Here is a 21,467-nt window from a genome sequence, read left to right on the forward strand (position 1 = left end):
ACACTATACGGTCAGGGTCAGTGCGCGGCCATATTGGCCTTGGCTGCTATGACGAGCCCCTTTCACTTTATCCCTACTCCGCGGCCGACCGTCACGCGACATGCGCCACACAGACCAAAAAGTTTGAGACGATCTAATAAAAGTGTCACTTTAATTAAATCTTGCTGTCAAGCTCTATTGCCCAAGTGGCTTCGGTGAATTCGTAGGTTCGACCTGGCTTTTCACCAATGGACGGTGTTGCTCAACGCTCGTCCATACGATGCACAGAATGCTGATCACCTACTTGGTTATCAGAAAAAAATATGATGAAAGAGAAATCTGACACCCAGATCTAAATGGTTGTCGCCTTGTTTTTTTTGAAGATATACTTCTTTTGGCGCGTTGGGGAAAAATTATGAGAGTGAGTTTTAACGATGCGCACGCACACCGACACCTAAATTCAACATCGTAAAGTTAGGTCTAGGTGGCATGGAAATCGAAAATTATGTTCAAGTTGTATATTCTAGTATTTTTATATTTAGAACACGTGTTTCGTATCAGTACAATTAAACAGTGTGAATAAATAAATATTACTTTGGTGTTTTTAAATCAATTTCATATACGACGGTGATAGTATTCACTAATAATTTATTTATATAAATAAAATCTTTCTGATTAATTTTAATATTTATCGTTAATCACTACTGCATTTTGGTTATTTTTTTCCATCCGCCACTTCTAACGCGTGTACATAAGTATACATACTCTTATTTTCTAATAACGTGGCTTGTATTGAAATACAAGTTTTGACGATTGTCTGTCATACAAATGTATTTAAATCCGGTAAAATACAAATAAAACACAAGATTATCTACAACTCTTTTTATGCCTCAATATTTCAACGGGTGTCATATACAATATCTCTTTACAATTCTCACATTTATATTCTGTTCCATTGGGTTTATTTTGCTTTACAATTGGTTTTATCTCTTTCTCTTCTTTCACGGAACATGTGAATTCGGTGTGCTGTAGTCGTTCTAAAGGAGACAGACACACAGTTATGCCGCAATTCGGACAATTCCACGGTATTGAATATGTTTCTTGGTAAGAGTTGTAGCTCCAATCGGAATCCACGACACTGAAAAAAAAATTAATAAATTTTGTAATAACTTGGTATAAATTTTAATTAATGTTGGTGTGTTGTGTTTTTTTTAATTAATTCGTTACATACAAAATTATAGTTTGCAAAAACTAAGTATAGAAAAACGTGATCTGTCACATTTTGTTTATTCAACTGAATAACGGGCTCGCATGGTCACGGGTTAAATAAACAACACCAGTCAATGCATGACCATGCATACTGTGCACGCATGACCATGCTTACTATATAGTACGTAGCAGTTGTAAATAAAATTGCGTTCATTATTTTTTTTACCTTTTATAGTATAAATTAAACAAGAACGAATACTGTTATAAACTTACCAATTAAACACCACATTATCCGTGATATAAACTCCACCCTTCTTGTCATGAGGTCGACATTTGAACTCTAAATCAAACGGATTAGGGTCCACATTGGCTTGTTCCTCACAATTGTATAGAGCCTTTAGATCCGCTGGCAAAAGCCTTTTTATCGTATAACAAACATCGCTGTTTAGATACGAACTAAAATCCTTAGACAATTCGTACTGAATTTCGTCATACGAGAGCCTAGGTTTATTTTTTTCTAATTCACTTTCCACTGATTTATTTGGGTTTGCATCTGAAAATAAATTATAAGATTAGCGAGGATATGGGTTCAAACTTCGGCCATTAAAATTATTATTGCGACTCGTCTAATGATAGGATTCCCAAGGGCTCGCGAATATGTTGCAGGCCTTTTAAGAATTGGTACGCGCTTTAGTTGAAGAAGCCTAAGTCAAATTGGTTCACATATAAAGCCACTGAATTGGGTATAAAAATAAATTAATCCATCTTTTTAGGTCTAGGTCTCAATTTTTTATAATATTTCTTATTTCTCAGTCTAATAGGCTAGTAGGTGCTTAGACTCCTGTGCCTGACCGATCATCTTGGGTCTAAGGCAAACCGGATTCCTCACGATGTTTTCCTTCACCGTTAGAGAGAATGTTATGAGCGGCCAGGGATATTATATTTAAATATTGTTTAAACAGTATTTTTATATTATTAAACTTATTTCAATCTCTCACCTAATAACCGTCTATTTATTAACGCATCCCATCTTTGTCTCAATTTTGTTGCTTTGTATAGTAATTTCAAGCCAGTGTCAGGGTACGGAAACTCCAATAACAGCCACGAATCGCATATTATTCTGAAAATGCAATTGAATACGTCAGAAAAATATCTTCAGAGAAAATTTCTTTCAAAAAAAAATACATTGAAAAAAAAATACCTCGAGAAAAAAATAACTACCTTGAGAAAAAAAAACCTCGAGAAAAAAATAACTACCTTGAGAAAAAAAATATACTGAAAAAAAAATACCTCGAGAAAAAATACCTGGAGAAAAAATGCCTCCCTTGAGAAAAAAATACAGGAGATAAATCTTTTTGGTAAATTTGTTTGACTTTGATAACGATTTTAAATGAAATTTTATTAAACGAACGTTTAATGTAGGAGTTTAGTTAAAAAAAAATTAAAATATTGTTTTAAGGTCACACCATTGCGACAGATAGATAGATATTCGAACATTGTGAACATAGCGAGCATTGTATACTCGGTAATGTGTTGTAAACTAACATATATTTATTAATTTCACTTCAGCTGAAATATACTTTATTATACTGTAATATTTATGCGACTTAATGAAATATGTGTTTGTTGCCACGGTTACCATTTTTATAAGGAAATAACATGGTAAGCATGGTAACACTACTTTATATTTCTACGCTATAAGACAATTTAACAATCTTACCTTGAAAATCCAAAATTAGTATCAATAGTATGGGCGAGTAATAACAGCGTCTGCGCAGCCGGCATACGCATTGAATTCACTATATATGGCTTAGTCGTTTCTAGTAAGGATCTGAAAAATAACAATGTTGATTAGAGGTCTCTTATATAATTTTTATTATTTACTTTAAAATAAACTAAAAATTATTCTCATAGTACTCATAATCTATCGCTAGATGGCGCTGAATTCAAGTAAAGTGAACCATGTTAACAAACACGGTACTTTAAATTTTCTATACATCAAGAAATCTTCTGTCGCAATACCTGTCCAATCTCTTAGAGGCTTGTGATAATAAGACTTTTAAATACCTGTGTCCTATGTTTATTAAATTTTAAATTTTAATTAAATAAATAAAATTAATAGAATACAAATTATATTATAAAATATATTTTTGACAACTCACAAATAGCATAATATCTGATGTCTCGATGAAACGGGGAGCTTGCTTTTAAACCCAAGTATATCTGTTTGTATGTCCTCCTCGACTAGTTGAAGCACTCGGCCTTGCTTGCCAAAGTATGACGTCGGGTGAAGAAATACGAACGGTTTACTCCAAGTATGGTATAATTGTTCGGAAACTGACTGAAAAAATATATAAAAATGAGAACTCTCAACTTGGGGGTCATGCATTCGAATTCCAGCTAAACATAAATATATTGTTGCATACTAGGTTCCGCTTGAGAACTGTCAATGTCAAACTTCAAAGAAAAAAATATTTGACAGGAATTGAAACTTGATTAACGTTTGGAGTAACATTTACTGGCATTAAGACAAATATGAATATAAAGTACAATTTAAATACATCTGAATCACGAAAACCACATTTTTTTTTTAATAAAACACAATTAATAGGTAATTTTAGGTTTCAAAATTAGTTCAGTAGTTTCTTAGAGAGCGTTAATAAATCTACTTTTTTTTTACAAGAGGCAGACGTGCAAGAGGCTCACCTGATGCTAAGTTACACCGCCATGGACACCCGAACTGCCAGAAGACTCGCAAGCGCGCTGCCGGCCTTTTAAGAAATTATACGCTGTTTTCTTAAAGGACCTTAAGTCAATATATATTATATAAATAAACATATCATATATTTTAATCGTTATTATATATCAGATTAAAAAATTAATTTTTCGTTTTTTTTCAATCGAAACCAGTATGGATGAATGCTGGGAAAATAAGTGTATTTATTTATCCTAAGTGTATATATTATTTATTATTATAAATACCTTGCAATGATTGAACTCATCGGCAACTGCTATTTGTGGGTACAGGGCACGACATAGCACAATCTGAAAAATATATTTTATATTACGGCAAGTATTGTATATGTTGGATTCTCGGAAAACGAGAACTGTTATATTATGTATGTCACGGAAACATGAGAAAATCTGCAATAATGTTTTAATAATGTTTTCCTATTTCGTTTCAAATCTTATTTTTATTTTATTTATGTATTATCTTATATAAAATTCTCGTGTCGCGGTGTTTGTGGATAAACTCCTCCGAAACGGCTTAACCGATTCTCATGAAATTTTGTGTGCATATTGGGTATGTCTGAGAATCGGACAACATCTATTTTTCATCCCCCTAAATGTTAAGGGTAGTCCACTCTTAAATATTTTTTTTTATCAAGTGTACAAAAGCATTAAAAAATATAATACATATGTAACCCTAAATTTTCAACCCTTTACGATCAACCCCTATTTTTTATTATATGATATACATTGCAAAACGACGTTTGCCAGGTCAGCTTGTATTCTAATATAATTAATGAGTATGTGTGTTAACTTTGTGATGTCATGTTTTTGTATATTTGAATTATACATGTGGTTTTAGGCTTTATGAAATAAATATAGTTTACCTTCAACATAGCCAGGTCCCTCCCACTGGACGTACTGGACCCATTAATCAAAGATTGTATTCTATTTGCATCATTACTCAATCGAAACTCAATATCCCTTATATCTATACTGTTGTCATCTTTATCGTCAACTATTTCCCAGGAGTCAACTTTTAAGCGCTTTCGTTTCTTTGAGTCTTCAGCCGCTTTTTGCTTATACTGTCTGGAAATAAAAGTAAAATATATTATAATAAAAATACCTTTCAATAAAAACGCAACTTTATTAATGCAACGCAACTAAACTTTCAGATGTCAAATCTCTATTATCTAATATCGTTATTTAACAATTAGATTACATAAACAAACTAAAACAGTAATCCATATCAACGCCATCTATTGGCGAGTATTTGCATTGATCTAATTATTATTTGCATAATCTCTTATAATATTAAGGCCCTGTTTCACAATGTCCGGATAAGTTCCAAATAAGCTATTTATTACTTATTGGTAGGATAAATAGTATTTTTGCGTTTCACGACTGTCAGATAGCGCTATACGTCATGAAATTCGAAGTATCTTATTTGGAACTTTTATCTTTCAAATAATTTATGTGTTGCATAGCTATTTGCCACTTTATCCATACATTGGGAAACAGGCCCTTAATATGTGACAAGTAAATGTCGCAAATCTATACCATTTGATGTACGATTGTAGTGAATCGTTGTTATATTTTTTTTTCAATTTATCCCTAATGGGAAAGGCAAAGGACTTTAGTCCATACAGCCAAGTCAAATCGTTGTTATAACTTTTAATAACATAATGTCTAAATTTATGTCACGTTTAAAAAGCGGCAAACGCGCAAAGAGGTCGCGGCCACAGATCAGTACAATCTTATGAAAGTGATGACAATTGTCATAGATTAGAAAATGTAGAAGAAAATGGAAACTACTTGGCATCCTTTTGTTCCTAATTCAAATATTAGAAAAATAAATCCAGTTTATTTATTGAAATCGAAGCTATTTAAAAGCAAACATCTCTCATTTTTAGTCATAGTAGCTGCTTTTTAAAAGACTCAATATCTGATTCGTAAGACACCTTAATTTAATAAAACTAATTAATACTTTGTACATATTTTTACAGTTTTCATTAATAAAAGAGTTATGTAAACTCGCGTTAATCAGGTGACGATATATTTATTGTATGTAAATGTAGGTAAAATTTACCTCCTCATATCTTTTAATTGTTTCATCTGTCCGTGTCGCATCGCTCTTTCAGTAGATGTCATTGATTCTGTTTCGGGAGCCTCCATTAGGTTGTTATCCTGAAAATAAAATAATATTTATTTAGAAGGATATTCAATGTGAAGGATTCGCTGAAAGGTGGAAAGATAAAAGTTCCGAATAATTCGCGTTTCATGACGAATAGCGCTATCTGACAGTCGTGAAACGTAAAAATACTGTTTTTCCTACCAATAAGTAATAAATAGCTTATTTGGAACTTATCCGGACATTGTGAAACAGACCCTAAACGTTATATACTGCTGCAAACTTAACGTCAATGGCGTCACACGTTTAAACAAACTATATAGTCTATGGATAAGTTTTCTAATGTGAATGTAGTATGTATTTAATAAACTTAATTTCAACCAAAGATGGCACCTCATGTATATTTGTCGTGTTTTAAATTTTTCCCCTAATTTAAGAAAGTAAGTGTTTGGGAAATTCAAACCCTTGCTTAGAGGTGCCCCATCATACTGCTGACGTCACCTACATAATTAAAATCCAATAGTTCCACAGAGCAAACACACACCTGCAACAATGCTTTCAGTTGAGCAGCTAGTTTAGTCAGCTCGTACAATCTTTGCTCCTCTATGCCCCGACGTCTACACCAGGCTCGCCCCCCACCCTTACATTTCTCCTTCAACCACGCACAGTATAACGATACTAGCGTTATTGGATCACCGTGATCCGATTCGTCTGGTTTTCTGGAATTCTGAAGTTTTCCTCATAAATAATAGTTTTTACAAATTAGGATAACATTACGAAAGTTTGTTTCATTTTAAATCCACTGAAGTAAATCGACCTTCAAGAAAATAGTGTACCAATTTTTAAAAGGCCGGCGACGCACTTGCCAGTCGCAAGTCAGTCTACGGGCGGCGGTATCACGTACCGTCAAGTGAGCTTTCCTGTTTGCCCCCATGTTTTTTTTATAGTATGTTTATTATGAATAATTGATCAAAAAGAAAAATATATGATATACTTATGGGAAATCATCATTCAAGATAGAAGATAGAAGATTCTATTATTTGCTAATTGAAATTAACTTTTAATAAGATCAAGTACATATTATTATTTTTGTAATCATTTACAGTGACTTTAATCATTTATTAAATAATTCATTCTTTATATCAAACTAATTTGCATTTGAAATAATTAAATCATTCATACGGACCACTAACCTCGCACTCAAAGTCACGATGCGCACGTGTCGTAAAAATAGAGCGTATCCCCAAAGCCGCAGTCAACGCAAGCGCAGAGTCCAACTTATTGGGTGGTAAGGTGGCACTTCCTATCACTAAAGCTTTAGCCAAAGACACCTCCACTGGTAAGTTCGCTAAAGCTTTGCCTAGTGGTGTTAGTTTTTCATTTGACGTTAGGGCCCCCTAAAAGGAAAAATATAGTTAGCAAATACATTGAACAACATTTTGGGTAGGAAGGCACAGAATCGCGGAGTAAAAAAAAATCTTCTACCGTCTTTTTAGTGGGTACCTCTACATAGGTTTTGAGCGATACAAGCATGCCGTTGCAAGTCCAGTAGAATGCGAGAGTGACCCCGGAATCTTTCAAACGCGACCTTGTAGGAACCACCCAAGGTGGTTTTAATGGGTATTGCACACCCAGTCTCTGAATAGTAGAGATTTTGGTATACCCTATCAGTTTTCCCACATATCCCTACAAGCTTCGGAGGCAGCGTAAATGTATTTCTATAGTGTATATAAAAAATAATAAAACGAAGGTAGGCACATATAGATAGGATAGCTTTTAAAATAATTACTTACGGGGCTGTAATTTTTATACAAACAAATCAAAATGGCTTTGTTGTTATTACTTAAGTTATAAAGAATGCAAAAAAAATGAGCGACAGTAGTTCAGCATATTTCATTAAATTCTTTTCAGAATAAAATTAACTGTCTAGATCTTAGTAAAATCCCACTTACATGTTGCTTCAACTCCAATAAAGCATTTTCGATTGCATCTTCTGGAGGTGTGTCTATAAATGGAAACCGCCTAACATCGTTAACCCCCAAGGAGCTCATGAGAAGCAGTAAAGACGCCAAAGGAACCCTGGACACTTCAGGTGTACTGAAGGCATCCATATCTGTGTACTGCTGCTCGGCGTATATACGATAGCAGACTCCCGGACCTACAATTTTGTTTGAGATGCATGTAAACAATGTTGTGTGGTTTTATGAAACCATGGTAAAAGTGAAACTTTTTTTCACATTATAGACATTTAGCTAAAAATTTTTGGAATAATATTCCATTAAGGGTATAAAATCGCTTTATCAATCTTAATTTTATACTTGGAAAATTGGAATGATAATGGAACTAATAAAAGTAGACTAAGTCTCCAACTAATATTTTTATTGAATTCTGTGTCTTAGAGGGTACGACTTACATAATACTTAACAATTATTTAGATTTATTATTATACACATTAAAATAGCGTGGAGCACTGGCACAAATGAATATTAGTCTATACACTACACGGTCAGCTGCTGCGAACTATGTGCGCCGCCATATTGGCCTTGGCTGCTATGACGACCGCCTATCACTTTATCCCTACTCCGCGGCCGACCGTCACGCGACATGCGCCACACAGACCAAAAAGTTTGAGACGATGTAATAAAAGTTTCACTTTATTATAATATTAATTAGCACTCGTCATGATGATGATGACCTCTAATAGACAACGATGGCAGAGCGTCGTGAAGCGCAGAACATCTGCCCCTTCTGTTACTTCTTCTACATAGCGATCACGACTGCTCTGTCAAGAGTGTACCAGATAAGAAGAAGAAGACATGTAAGCACATTTCAGTATGAAAAGCCCTTAATGGACTGAGGAAAACCAAAACGAACGTGAACAATCATTTATTATTAATTTTTATTTTTAATTTAGTATTTAAGTTGTACTTCCTAAAGTAGATCTGTGTTATGAAAATAGAATAAATAATTATAATTATGTGTGGACACTGTGACGTATTTAACATGATTTTTTTATGTTTTAATGTAATTTGTATGTCTGTCGTCATATTAAGCTTTTTAGCACACAACAAAAAATGTGAATAGTACAATAATTGTTTATCAAGATATGTTAAGTAATTATAGATTTGACAATTGAGTTTAAAATGCTAGTTTACTTTGGCAGAATTACAGGAAAATATAAAGCGAAATCTAAAAAAAAATGTTTTGAGATTAAAGAAATCTTTGCAAATTGCAGATCTTTTCCAGTTCAGTAGGTATATTAAAAAAATCACCCGTTCTTCCTGCCCTCCCTTTTCTCTGATCAGCACTTGCTTTGGAAATCCAAAATTCTTTTAATCTCTGCATTTTAGTTGACGAATCATAACTCATTTCTTTTACCTGCAATTGTTAAAAATTAATTAGAAATAAAATTTCAATCACAAAAGCTCGACTTGAGTGCCCATGGGCGGTAACATTTGCCCCTCTGTGCTGTTTACGGGCTTCAATAATCAAGATTGTATTAATGCCAGCGCTGAATAATTGTAATCCTAAATTGCATAATAAGAAACACGAACTAAAATTATTTTGTTTTTTTTAAGTTATGTCAAATAAAACTTATGATCAAAATGAAAATTATAATATCGCCTTTAGAACAAAAGCACATCAAATTGTTTACCTTTCCAGAATCAACAACGAAACGTATACCATCTATGGTGACTGATGTTTCAGCTATGTTCGTAGATATTATGCACTTCCGCACTCCTTCCGGAGGGTAATCAAATACCTTTAAAGACATTAAAAGTATTACATAAGCTGATTTACTGCAATTTAACCCCCCCCCCCACTCTCCTTTGCCAGTAAAAGTAATAAAAGCTCTCGACAAAATGGTATATAAACATATATGTACTTTTTTGTTTTCAAACATAGACAATGTGTGGGTAATATGTAAAAAAGTTAATAATATTTATTGTTGACGTAATCACCAAATAAGAAAATCAAAGACTGCCACTATAGTGTGTAATACTTGAACCGCCCCTAGCATATTATATTTAGTATCAGCATTGCACCCGTTCGTTTATTTTCGTATATTTTGCGTGTATTTTCGTTTATTTTCGTTAATTTTCGTGTATTTTCGTTTACCTTCGTTAATTTTCGTGCATTTTCGTTTATCTTCGTTTATTTTCGTGTATTTTCGTTTATTTTCGACCTAAATAGTGACTTATGACCTAAAGAGTGATCAATGGGCGTGTATCCAAATAATATTAAGAATTTAAAAAACTACTAATTACCTTATCTTGTTCAACCAACGACAGTCCACTATGTAAAGGCAGAACTATCCAATTTTTATTCTTTTCCGCATACTGTTGAGCCGCATCACAAATAGATGTAATTTCTTGCACTCCGGACATGAATATTAATAGGTCGCCTCTTTCATCACCTAGCAAATGAAGAACATTTAAGGCAATGATAAAAATATTAGTATTATGGCAACACTGAATTAGTAATCTATGGCAATAAATCAAATACACTTTTAGGCATTAATACATCCATTTAATACTAAGAGATAGAGAATTTTCACAGAAGATCCCGAATAAAATTAACGTAGTATATATGTATGTGTAACTACCTACACTAATTTTGTAAAATTATTGGTTTTTTTATCGATTTTTATATAAATTCTGTTGAAAAATTAGACACACCAAACCTGTCATTGTTTTACAAATCTACAATTTATTTCACAGGAAGAGTGAAAGAATAGCGGTACCTTACTAAGGGTATCCATCATCACCAAATGGCAATGACGGGGCGAATCATAATGAAATTAAAAAAAAGACCTTAATTCTCAGTCATTAAAGCACAATACATAATGAAACAATCGAGATAAGTAAGCCAGTGGCTCTACAGCCTGGGCGCTTAGGCCTGGGCCTCAGATTTGACCCATGAACAATCTAGAATAGGCAAGTGGTTGAGGTGATCAGTGGTGATCAGTCTCCTGACACGTCAACTGAGCTGAAGTTTGAGCGAATGTCGAATTCGCACAAAGTTCATTGGGGATCGAAGCTATGACCTCAATGATGAAGCTGAAGCCAACACAAGTATAAAGGAGCGTTCAAGTATTACGTCACGAAATTATTGGAGATTCTTGCCCCCCCCCCCCATGTAACGCGCCGTAACGTTGTATCCAATAGTAAAACGTTTCGTTACCAGCGACTCATTAAACCTAAAAGTTGCCATTTATGTGGTGTAACGTATCGGAAAGTCGAAATTAATATTAACAATAACGCATTATTCAAACCCCCCCCCCCCCTCCAAAGTATTAACGTAATACTTAAACGACACTAACATTCCTTTTACATCACCCTTCGTTTGTCCATAGACTAAGTTCACAAATTATAAAAAATAACGTACTTGGAAATTTGTTGTCTATCATATGCATAATCTGGACGTACGGCTGTGGGTCGAGACGATCATCTCTTGTGGGTTTATCTTCGATTAATATCGGCTTATAGTGCAGTTGAATTGGAAATAACCTGCCTGGTACCTATAATAGACAATACATATAAATTTGTATACTTGTTTGCAACTCTATTAATATGTATGTTGTTTTTGGGGGGGATGTCATACAAAAAATCTGATAACACGGAGTACAGTGGTTTTTTATACAACAGAATCCAAACGGGCACGAGACTAATCTGATGGTATACGACACCATGAATGCGTGTGCGTTGCCGGCATTTTAAGAATTAGTACGCTCTTTTCTTGAAGTCGAATTGGTTGGGAAATTCATTCAATTCAGTGGGCAGCTAGCTAGTAATTCTCAACAAAACACTCTCCAAGCTAAACGCAATAGAAGATGCAGATCACATCTCTACGCAACGTCAATGGTTCAAGTCGCTCGGAAAGTAACTGATCGTTTATTCGAATCACATAGCAAACAAATCAAATCAAAATAAATACAAAATACATATACACAAACATGTATTTTGTATTTATTTGACTTAAGTGTGATGGAAAATTTAATAACGTCGATACACTATTGAAGTAGATTAGAATTTATGAATGGAATAGACTAAAGTATTATCCTCCACACAGATCATATTAAGGGGCTTTTCACACACTATTGCAAAATTACTTACTTGAATAACAACAGCAGATTCAGCACTGAAATAGTCTTCAAAGAGTTTTATATTGATTGTAGCTGACATAAGAACAAGTTTAATATCAGTGCGCGTGTGTATGAGGCATTTAAGCACGCCCAAAAGAAAATCGCCCATTAAATGTCGTTCGTGTATTTCGTCTAGGATTATAACATCGTAGTTCGGCAAATTCTCCGACGACATCTGTAATTATTAAATTAATCAGTGCCGCTACTCTCTTAGTCTCAGGCTTCTTTTTTTTAAGGTACTCCAGTGTCGTGTAGATGGAGAAGGCATGAAGAAGATTGATCGGTGAAAATAATAATTATGAAACTAAAAATAAATATTTGAAATTCCATTGTTAGTTTAAAGTCAGACAACACAATTAAGAGTAATAACATGATTAAATACTTCTTCCTATTTATGAATAATTTATATATATATATATAAATATTATTTTATTTTATTACTTGCTATCTTAATATATATATTTCTTGTGTGCGTGTGTATGTGACTGAACTCCTCCTAAACGACTGGACCGATTTAGACGAAATTTTTTGTGTGTGTTCAAGGGGATCTGGGAATGGTTTAGATTCACAATTTTGTCCGCTGGACAATGTTTTTTTAATTAATTTTCAGTTTATTAGTTGTTGTTGATTTTGGAATGTTTTACATTGGATCCGACAGACGGCGCTACCATCGCAGTGTCAAATTTTAAATAATATTCGAATTTTAATTAGTCTGTCCCGAAATTTAAAAAAAGTTTTGTTATCATTGTGTTATATCGTGGGTGACCATGTGCTGGATCGTTAGATATTGTCATAACATTTGAATAATAATTTTCATCAAAATGGCTTATTAAAAATTGAAATTTTGAAATTAAAGACGTGTAGACAGGACAACGTCTGTCGGATCCGCTAGTATATGTATAAATCTGCAATATGGACTAAACACAAACATTTAACACTTAAAGGATGGGGGACTTTAGGGGGGAGAACGTAAAGAAGAATAGAGAGGATAGGTTAGGACAGTTAAATAGTATTTGAGATACAGTGCTTTCATCCACACCACACTCACAGGCTTCTATATCTGTTTCATGATCATTTGTCATAAAAGCCATGATAGTGATCCTCATGTGCCTCACACACGTAAACTAAATTTTAGGACTAATGCAAACCGATTTCACCACGATGTTTATTGTTTCACAGTTGGAGGAAAGTTAAATGCGTACATAGAGTTTTATTTTCAAATGATACTCCTATATTGACATTTTTTAACACATGCGATTCAATGTTTTATCAGTTAAAATTAATAAAAAGCAATAACCGGAAAAGACATACTGACATTAACTTTTTGATGGCTATTAAAGCAAATAATAAATAAATAAAATATAAAAGACCCTAAATTGAAAGACATAAAAAGCAATGCATGCAAACGCCAAAAACAATAAATCATCAACTCATATTCATTCATGTCTATCTTTTACAGGACTCAGATGCACATTGCACAGCCTTGAGTCTCTTCACTACTGTCGATATTTTATCTTTCAAAGGTTCAACTTACGACTAAATAAGTATTACATTATTATTTAATATTTATTACTTGATACTTCATGAAAAATATCTACAAAATTCTTTACTACTATTCCTCTTTCTTATTAAATGGGGGGACGGCGCGTACGCAGTCCCCACTACCAAAAATTACGCGTCCGAGTTTTTTTTTTTTTTTTTATTTATTCAATACATGTGATAAAAGAATACATGAGGGTACATGCAAATAACCATGCGCTGAAACCAACAGATTTAAGTGCGGCATGGTGTGGTCGCTGCTACTCGACTGTTTGATTACATAATTAATTTAACACTTACATAGTATCTTATTTTATAGCATAAAGAACAGTCATACTCCAACATTTCTAGATACAAACAAAGTGCCGGAACTATGTCTATACAACTTTAATGATAATATTATTACGTTCATTTTGTTACACAAAATCAATTCAGTCTTAATGAATTTTAATGGATCCTTGCAATGACATAGCTTGTACAACAGAATAACACTTAGGCTACAATTTTTTATCGAGTTTTTTATATTTTTAAGCATAACGGGACAAATAGTAGGCTTTGAGTATAAATTTACTTTTGTTTATATTATTTAGTAAACTATTCAAGGTTTGGTTCGGTATATTATTTAAGATGCTAGGAAGCATGTACTCCCAGGTCCGTTGACCGTATGAATTTTTAAAGTTGGGTATTATGTAGTTAGGTGAGTAGGGCAAAACACGTAGATTGTTATGTCTTTCTTTTTTTACTAACGAATCTATATGACCGTGAGCCTCACACACAATAGATAATTCAATTTTATCATATATATTGAGTATCTTACAATAGTGAAACAATGCTTTTCCCTTCAGATTCAATTTCTGTTTTACCTTTGGTGGTACAATTGTCTTTAAAAGTCTATATTGTAAATTAAAAATTTTATTTATGCTTGTTTTGTGTGTGCGGCCATAACTACTCAGACAATAGTTTATAATGGAGTCTGCTAATGAGAGGTACAACATCCTTAATGTATTGTATGGTAATTTATATTTAATGATATGCAAACGGGACATTATTGCTCTAAGTTTGTTACAAATATGTTCGATGTGAGGTTTCCAATTGAAGTTATTGTCTATAATCAAACCTAAGTAGGTATGTTGTTTAACTAGTTCTAGTTTAATGCAATTACAATTTGTATAGTTCGATGAATGAAAGCATTGGTGTGAGTGAGCTGTGATGGATGGCCTTAATCCCGTGCGCAAGTATGGTGAGTGGATGTGTAGTAATTTCGTTTTTTGTGCGTTAATGATGAGGCCTGAATCGTGTGCCCATTTGCATAGTTGGTTGAAGTTGTGCTGGAGTTGTTTTTGAGCTACGGAGATGTCTTTGTGTGCAGTAAGTAGACAAGTATCGTCTGCAAATTGATAGACACTCGCTTCAGTAAATATGTTAGGCATGTCGTTTACATATAAGAGGTATTCAGTCGGCCCGGTTATTGACCCCTGGGCGACGCCCTCTTCGGTACGGATCAGCTGGCTGAAGGCCCCGCCTATGTTAACCGCAGTAAATCTGTTCATGTGATAGTTTTTTAATAGTTCTAGGAATGGTCCCTGTATGCCATTTTGGCGTAATTTTAAAAATAGGGTTGTATGATTAAGTGTTTCAAAGGCTTTGCTAAAGTCAATGAAGACAGCGAGCACATGACGACGATCATTCATGTGCTTGTTGATCTCGTTGGTAAATTGAAACAGAAGTTGAGAAGTGTTTTTTTGTTTTTGGAAGCCAAATTGTTTATCGTTTATAATCTTATTTTCTTTGATAAATTTATTTAATTCGTTACCAAGGTACCTCTCTATTATTTTATCTATGCAGGGTAATATTGTTATTGGTCTGTAATTGTTTATTTCGTTTTTCGACCCTTTTTTGTATACAGGTCGTACACAGCCGACTTTTAGTTTGTCTGGAAATAGAGAATATGCAATACAGGAGTTTATTAAATGAGTTATTAAGGGTGTTATTTGTCCGTTTATGAACTTTAAATCTTTCATTCTGATTCCGTCGATTCCAGGACTTTTTTTTTCATTCATGTGCTTTATTATGGAGTAAATAATGTGATTGCTTGCTTTTTTCAATCTTATTGTTATATTTGGTTGCATTGCGTAGGAGTTGACGTCTAATAATGGTTTATCACAGTATGTACAGATTTTTTTAACATTATTTTGAAATTCTGTAGCAAAGTTGTTTACCAGACTTGTTAAGTTTATGTTATCAAACGAATTCATTATTATTTCATCGATTGATTTAGTTATTTTGCCACATATTGCATTTATAATTTCCCACTGTTTTTTGGGGTTTTTAAAATTTTCTGTTATTTCTTTCTTATAGTAATGGTTTTTAACGTTGTTAATATATTTATTTGTTTTATTTCTGTAAATATTATATAATAGTCTATTTTTTAAGTTACTTTCATCCCCTTTCCAAATTAGGAATAGTTTACGTCTTTGAACGCACATACAATTTATTTTGTTTGTCATCCATACACATTGATGTCTTTTGCCTACTTTAAATTTAACTACTTTTTTGCAATTATTGTATACGTTTGTAAATTTGTTTATAATGAAGTTTAGAATATCAATTGGGTTTGTGTGGGCTAAGCCTGCGGTCCAGTCTATGTTATATAGTTCGTGTTGTATTTTTTTATTGTCTTGTTGAGTTATTAATTTATAAGTGTTTTGTGGTTGTGTGCGGTGGTTGTTATTCACAATAGATAAACCGGTAATGTAATGATCAGCCAGTGCATTTTGGATAACGGATGTTTTTGTGTTACTACTATTTACATTACGTAAGAAGATATGATCTATACATGACCTTGTAATTATGTTACCTTTGGTTTCTACCCGAGTGTACTGACTAATGCCGCACTCTAAGCCTGATTCATACATCAGGTTTAAATATTGTTGTACGTGTGGGTTTGACATCTTGATATCTATGTTAATGTCGCCTAATATTACAAAGTTATATTTTTCAGGGTATTTTGATATCATTCTTTTAATTTCCTTAATAAAAATGTTTTTGTTCCTGTCTGGAGGTCTATAAATAGCACACAAACCAATCTTATAATTATAACACGTCTTAATTTCACCAAAAATACACTCGTAGCTGAGGTTGCTTATTTTGAATCTTGTAAATGACACGCTTTTATGCACATACACTAGGATGCCGCCTCCCTTTTTGGCATGGCGCAGTTCGGAGTACATTTCATAGTCTTGAAGTTGAAATAATGTTTTGGATGTATCTATGATATTCGCCTCTGTGATCACGACGACGTGTACGGTGCTGCTACTGCTCGTCACTATTAATTCTAGTTGTGCGAAGTTTTTGATAAGGGATCTGATGTTTACACTTAATGCAATTAATTGTTCTTTGTCTCGAGTTAATTTTATATCTTGAATAAACTCATTCCATGACGTGTTATTTAATTCATTAATAGATTTGATGATATATTCAGCCATTTTTAGTACATAAATCAATGCCTGTTATTGATACGGTAGTTGTAGAATTGTACTCTTACTTACTTTACCGATTTCTCTTTTAACCTTTCAATGTCGTTGAGCGATCGAATTACATTAGTTTTTTCCTTTTCTTCCTTTTTTGCTAATATTTGGCCATTTTTAAACCAGATAAATCTATACATATTAGTCTCCTTTAGCTCTTTTTTAGCTTTCCATAATATAAATGCTGAGTTGGGAGTTAGGGCTTCCCGTATGAAGATCTTGGATGTATCCTCTCTTCTTAGGTCTGTACAGTTGAGCTGGATTGTCCGTGCAGCCTCCAGCCACTTATCTCGGCTTCCATCTTGCATGACAACCACTATAGGGGGGGAGGGTTCTTTGTCGGTGGTAGCGGCCCGGTTTTTTCTTCCCGCCTTCCTATAAGCTTTAATTATTACTTTAGGATTTTGTTGCAGCTTGGAGCAGATTTTACTGGATATGTCCATGGGATCCTCATCTGCCGCTTCTTTGATTCCACATATTTCAATTTGGTTTGACATTTGTAATTGCTCCATAGTATTGATTCTTTGTTCCAAGGTCTCATGTTTGAGCATTGAATTTTTTACACAATTTTTCAGGTCTTGGCATTGGTCTTCAACAATTTTGATGCTGGATTCGTACAATGCAATTTTTTCCTCATACTCGTCAATTTTATCTGAGTAGAATTGTAGGGTAGATTGCAGCTCCGACGTAATTATTTCTCTGACCTCTCGCCGTATATCGTGAAGAATCTTTTGTGTAACTTTGTTTTGCGCCAAATTAGATACGGATTCGTTATCCGTAATATCCTCTTCATCGGCATCAGGTAGGATGCAGGATAGACGTTTAGGTTTGACACCACCCGCACAATTGCGACATTTCCAGTCTACTGAGTCAGTAGCCACGAGCGCGCTTAGTTGTTCCGTAGTTATGGATGCACAAGCGCCATGTATCCATTTACTACACTTTCCACACTGCACTCCTGGGCTTTTTTTGGTAACTGTCTTCGCGCACTTAAAACATTTAACCATGATGATGAAATAATGTGCGCGCGCGCAATGCCGTTAGGTGCGTTCCGGTTCGCGTCGAGCGAGCGACTGGCTATCCACATTAGGGATAATCGCAGAGGTCAACTCATCCGCAGTGCAATGGATGAATCTCGCTCTGGGGGAACCGCCTTAGTGATCACGGTATCCCCTACGCCAGGTAAGTATGATTACGTTAAGTTTCCTAAAGTATATATACGATCACACAAATACAACAATATCGCGTTTTAGAATTAAAGCAACTCAACTAATTCTACCTATTGAAGAAATTGTAAACATTAGCATTGGAAACAACGCCATCTATTAGGAAAAGTAAGAACATCATAAGATAAGCTTTTACGTTGTCTAACTTGCTTATATTGACATCTATCTTATACTTTAATAATTGAGCTGGAAAGGTTAACATAGATATAAAATATTTAATTTTCTAATAAAATTAGTTACTTTTTCTTGTAATAATTATTTCTGCTGGTTTATAAATACACCTGTTTTTAAATATACCTGTCGCAATAAAAGTCCCTCTGTTATAAAACAAATGCTAGTATCAGCAGTCTTGCTCTTTTCAAATCTAATTTGATAACCGACTTTTGTTTCATATTGAGCAAGCATTTCATAAGCCACCCTCTTTGATAAGGAGATACATGCAATCCTTCTGGGTTGTGTGCATGCTGAAAAAACAACACAGCATTGTATGAATTTCAATTAGTTTCTCATATTTTATTCATTTAATAATTTTTTTGAAAGTCAGATACTCTTATAGTTGAAAGAATTGTTATAAAATTTAATATGTAAATTGTAATTAATTTATTAAATGCTACATACCAATATTTTGAAATCCAGCTTCATGTAGATATTGTGGTACTTGGGTTGATTTACCACAACCAGTGTCTCCAGCAACAACAACAACTTTTTCATTCTGCACCGCTTTTACTATATCACTTCTGTAACAATACTCTACTTGATCTTATGACATGTGTTGTGTAATGTATTGTGTTAGGCAAAACTTCTTACACAAAACAAGCTTATTTATTACAGATATTATTTTATTAAAGGAAATTAAAATAGGTACTAAAATTTAAAGGTAAGAGTGTTATATATCCATATAAATGTTGTATATTTATAATAATGATTTGCCATTATATCATACCTAAACTTTGCAACCGGTAAGTCCCTCTGAGCTTTCCGTAGCTTTTTTAGTTTTTCAAACTTCTCCTTATTTTTAAAATCAATGTAAATTGAAATTATATTGAGAAAAACCTTAAACTTTTTTTCATTAAGTCTGTTCTTATCTCCTTCATCATAAACGGAATCCATAAATTTTATTTTCGATGTAAAGTTAATACAATCACCTTTTGAAAAAGTTTCTGATATTCCCAAATCATTTACTTTTTTTTCTTCAGATTCATAAGATAGAAGTGGTTTGTGAACTTTTCTTAGAGTGGCTTCATATTTTTTGACAAATACCCAAAAATCATCAATACTATTTGCAACTGTGTTTGTATCATTATTGTATAGAATTATTTTATTCAAGTTTCGCTTATAGTTTAAAAAACTAAAACATTCAGGGTAACTTAGAGAAGCTCTTGTTGGACTATTTCGAGGTGATCTTCTTCTTTTACTATATTCAAGGGCTTCTCTTTCACAAGATTCTGATCTTCTACGTTTATATCTTGAGTCACTTAATTTGCTCATTGTGAATATTTAAAAATACTATTTATTTATAAACAACTTTATAATATGCTCAAAAAATATATATATTCAGGTCAAGAAATAATTTTTAAATTATCATGGATTTTTATTTAGTTTACATTAAATTTGAAACATTACAAAGATCACCGCATAGTGCATACTACATATCACAGATATGTAATTTACTAGTATACACTATACTAGTGCATTATGAGTAACGCATGGCTCATAGTTTTCATAATCTGTAATTACAGATAAGTAAAAACTACTACTCTAAAAATTGTATACATACAAAGTAAATAATTTGCCCATCTTAAAATCTTTAAAAAGCACAACAAGGTCCTTTACTTTTTGACAACATCCGATTACGCAAGAAAGAGATAAAACAATAAAGATCGTTAATGTAGTGGAAAACAGTAGTTCTTCGGGTCTGTTACGTTAGCTTAGTAATAATATAGTAAATTTTGATTTTTTTGTTAAATAATGTATTGATATAAATATACACCCTATGTATACATTTTAGCCTTATGACTACATAATTTACTGTGTTTATTTGCTGAGTTGAGCAAAAGGAGTATTAATATTACTAAAAGTTGTTAATAAGTCACTATATTTTTATATTTCTACTATTCAATTATACAAGATATATTTTTGCACAAAAGTATACGAAACAATGATATATTAATTTGCAAAGGTTTAAGCAATTAGCAAAATTTTCACGAATGTTATTTTCCTTTATGCTGACAATCTCCGTCACATTTAACACCGCTGTGCTATAATATTTTTTGTTATCTTGAAAACCATAAAATTATTAAAAATTTATTGGGTGTTAAATGTACCTACCCGAAATTTTATAGTCTTGCCGGTTACAGGGTTAATTAATCGAGATGGCTGTATACATAATTTTCTTCGCTTCTATTTAATAAAAAAATTTGCGATTGTAGTCTCTGACTTTTTGTATTTTTTCATGTTTATTGATATTGTGCCATTTGTTTGTTAGTTAAAATAATGCTGTGTAGTCGAATTACATAATTTTGTTTACTCTTTGTAACAGAATAATAAATAATTAAATGCACGTAAAGTAAGTTCTTATTTTTAACTTTTATGCTACTATTAAGAGTTTGTTGTGTTACTTGTTATTGTTAAATATTAGCATGTTAATAAGTAATTTACAACAGTTGTGCACCTCAAATATGACTCCTGAACTATACTAGCAAAAACAAAAAAAAATCTATCACGACTTATATATCTATATATATATATAACTAACTATATCATAAATGAGCATCGTGAGATCATCAAAAAGTGTTGATATAATGGGACCAATGGGAACTTGTAACTTTTTTCATGTATTATGTTTTCTATACAATTTAAAAATATAATCAAAAATACTTAATAATATAAAAAAATATTTATAGATACCTGATTTGACTTTGATTTGGTAATAAAAAGTATTGTCTTTCCTGAGTTCCCTGAACTAAAACACAGATTTTACT

General features: G+C 33.0%; 1 protein-coding gene and 1 non-coding gene across 3 annotated transcripts; both read right to left on the bottom strand.

Moving 5' to 3' along the window:
- Nucleotides 1-846: 846 nt before the first annotated feature.
- Nucleotides 847-20,077, bottom strand: LOC111003997 (probable ATP-dependent RNA helicase DHX34). 2 transcript variants are annotated; one of them, XM_022274795.2, is made up of 19 exons: nucleotides 19,430-20,077; nucleotides 19,105-19,223; nucleotides 18,784-18,950; nucleotides 12,166-12,369; nucleotides 11,438-11,570; nucleotides 10,318-10,466; nucleotides 9,705-9,812; nucleotides 9,322-9,427; nucleotides 8,002-8,207; nucleotides 7,243-7,446; nucleotides 6,594-6,776; nucleotides 6,008-6,105; nucleotides 4,806-5,007; nucleotides 4,171-4,233; nucleotides 3,351-3,529; nucleotides 2,909-3,019; nucleotides 2,187-2,308; nucleotides 1,462-1,741; nucleotides 847-1,117 (listed from the first exon to the last, which is right to left on the bottom strand). In XM_022274795.2, the coding sequence occupies exons 1-19, from the start codon at nucleotides 19,972-19,974 to the stop codon at nucleotides 847-849; spliced, it is 3,450 nt and encodes a 1,149-aa protein (XP_022130487.2). In that variant the 5' UTR covers nucleotides 19,975-20,077. The 2 variants fall into 2 exon arrangements, with proteins under 2 accessions (XP_022130487.2, XP_045484305.1); XM_045628349.1 differs by having other exon boundaries at nucleotides 19,105-19,236; nucleotides 19,430-19,560.
- Nucleotides 18,321-18,450, bottom strand: LOC123689255. Its single transcript, XR_006750275.1, has one exon. It is a non-coding gene; the product is annotated as a U1 spliceosomal RNA (small nuclear RNA).
- Nucleotides 20,078-21,467: the final 1,390 nt, after the last annotated feature.

The sequence above is a fragment of the Pieris rapae genome, chromosome 5 (assembly GCF_905147795.1).
Source record: "Pieris rapae chromosome 5, ilPieRapa1.1, whole genome shotgun sequence".
Classification (NCBI taxonomy): Eukaryota; Metazoa; Arthropoda; class Insecta; order Lepidoptera; family Pieridae; genus Pieris; species Pieris rapae.

Excerpts from the sequence above, each read along its gene's own strand:
- LOC111003997 (XM_022274795.2), bottom strand. The coding sequence starts at position 19,974 with ATGAGCAAATTAAGTGACTCAAGATATAAACGTAGAAGATCAGAATCT. Across the intron at positions 9,428-9,704 it reads TCGTTGTTGATTCTGGAAAG|GTAAAAGAAATGAGTTATGA; the intron begins GTAAACAATTTG and ends TAACAATTGCAG. Across the intron at positions 2,309-2,908 it reads ACTAATTTTGGATTTTCAAG|AATAATATGCGATTCGTGGC; the intron begins GTAAGATTGTTA and ends TTGCATTTTCAG.